General features: G+C 36.0%; 1 protein-coding gene across 1 annotated transcript in view; it reads left to right on the top strand.

Annotated features, from left to right (window-relative positions):
* The window catches only part of LOC119587082, a 28291-nt gene that overhangs the window by 6791 nt on the left and 20697 nt on the right, over window positions 1-803 (top strand). The window contains exon 5 of the mRNA XM_037935833.1: window positions 103-243. Coding sequence (XP_037791761.1) covers window positions 103-243 — 141 coding nt within the window. The remainder of the gene's footprint in view (window positions 1-102; window positions 244-803) is intronic.

The following is an 803-nucleotide window of genomic DNA, read 5'->3' as shown; positions in this document are numbered from 1 at the left end:
TTTTTCACTTATAGGACATTGATCTCCAAAATACAATATCAGTTAGTGATCAGAATCTCAGAAAAATGAATTGCAGCCTTTATAGATACTCCTTTATTGCAGACAGGAGAGCAGTGGTAGTGTGGTGGCAGAAGAACTTCCCAACATGGGCTTCCATGTTTCTTTTCACCCCAAAAAAGATCAGCTTCTTTTAATGTCATCTGTCCGAGCTTCAGTATTCGTATTACCAGATAATGGCAAAAGGTAAGTGATTGTAGAAGAATGTATTTGAAGTTCTGTTGCAAGAATTATTGGGGGAGGAAAGGTGACAGAGGACTGAGGTAAGATGCCACAAAGCTGATGAAAATTCTGGAAGATTGCAGATCTCTGAAATATGTGACTTTCCTAATTTTAGGCATTCTAAGATGGACACAGTATACAGAAAGGATAATATTTTCCAAAAAAAGTGTAAAAATATCTAAAGGTGACATAGACAAGTGTTCTAGGTGAGACTGTTAACTCTTAAAGTGTGAACATAAATATTAGTTGGCCTCATAAATATAGATATTAGTTCCCATTGGCTGATCCTGGAAGCATGCTGCATGTTGAAATGGTCCTAACACAAAAGCTTGTAAATAAAGTTGGTCAAGCGAGATTTTGGTTTATTATTATTGTTCTTATCCTGAACAATATTAGTACCACTGGGACCCTCTGGATTCTTTACATATGGTGAGTTTTTGATACCTCATAGTCAAGGGGTTAAGTAAGCATTAATTGCAGAGATAGGTGTTTTTGCTCAAATTCTATTCTTCAGCTTTGTATAT

This window comes from Penaeus monodon, chromosome 22 (assembly GCF_015228065.2).
Source record: "Penaeus monodon isolate SGIC_2016 chromosome 22, NSTDA_Pmon_1, whole genome shotgun sequence".
Classification (NCBI taxonomy): Eukaryota; Metazoa; Arthropoda; class Malacostraca; order Decapoda; family Penaeidae; genus Penaeus; species Penaeus monodon.
This window is presented reverse-complemented; position numbering and strand designations above follow the sequence as displayed.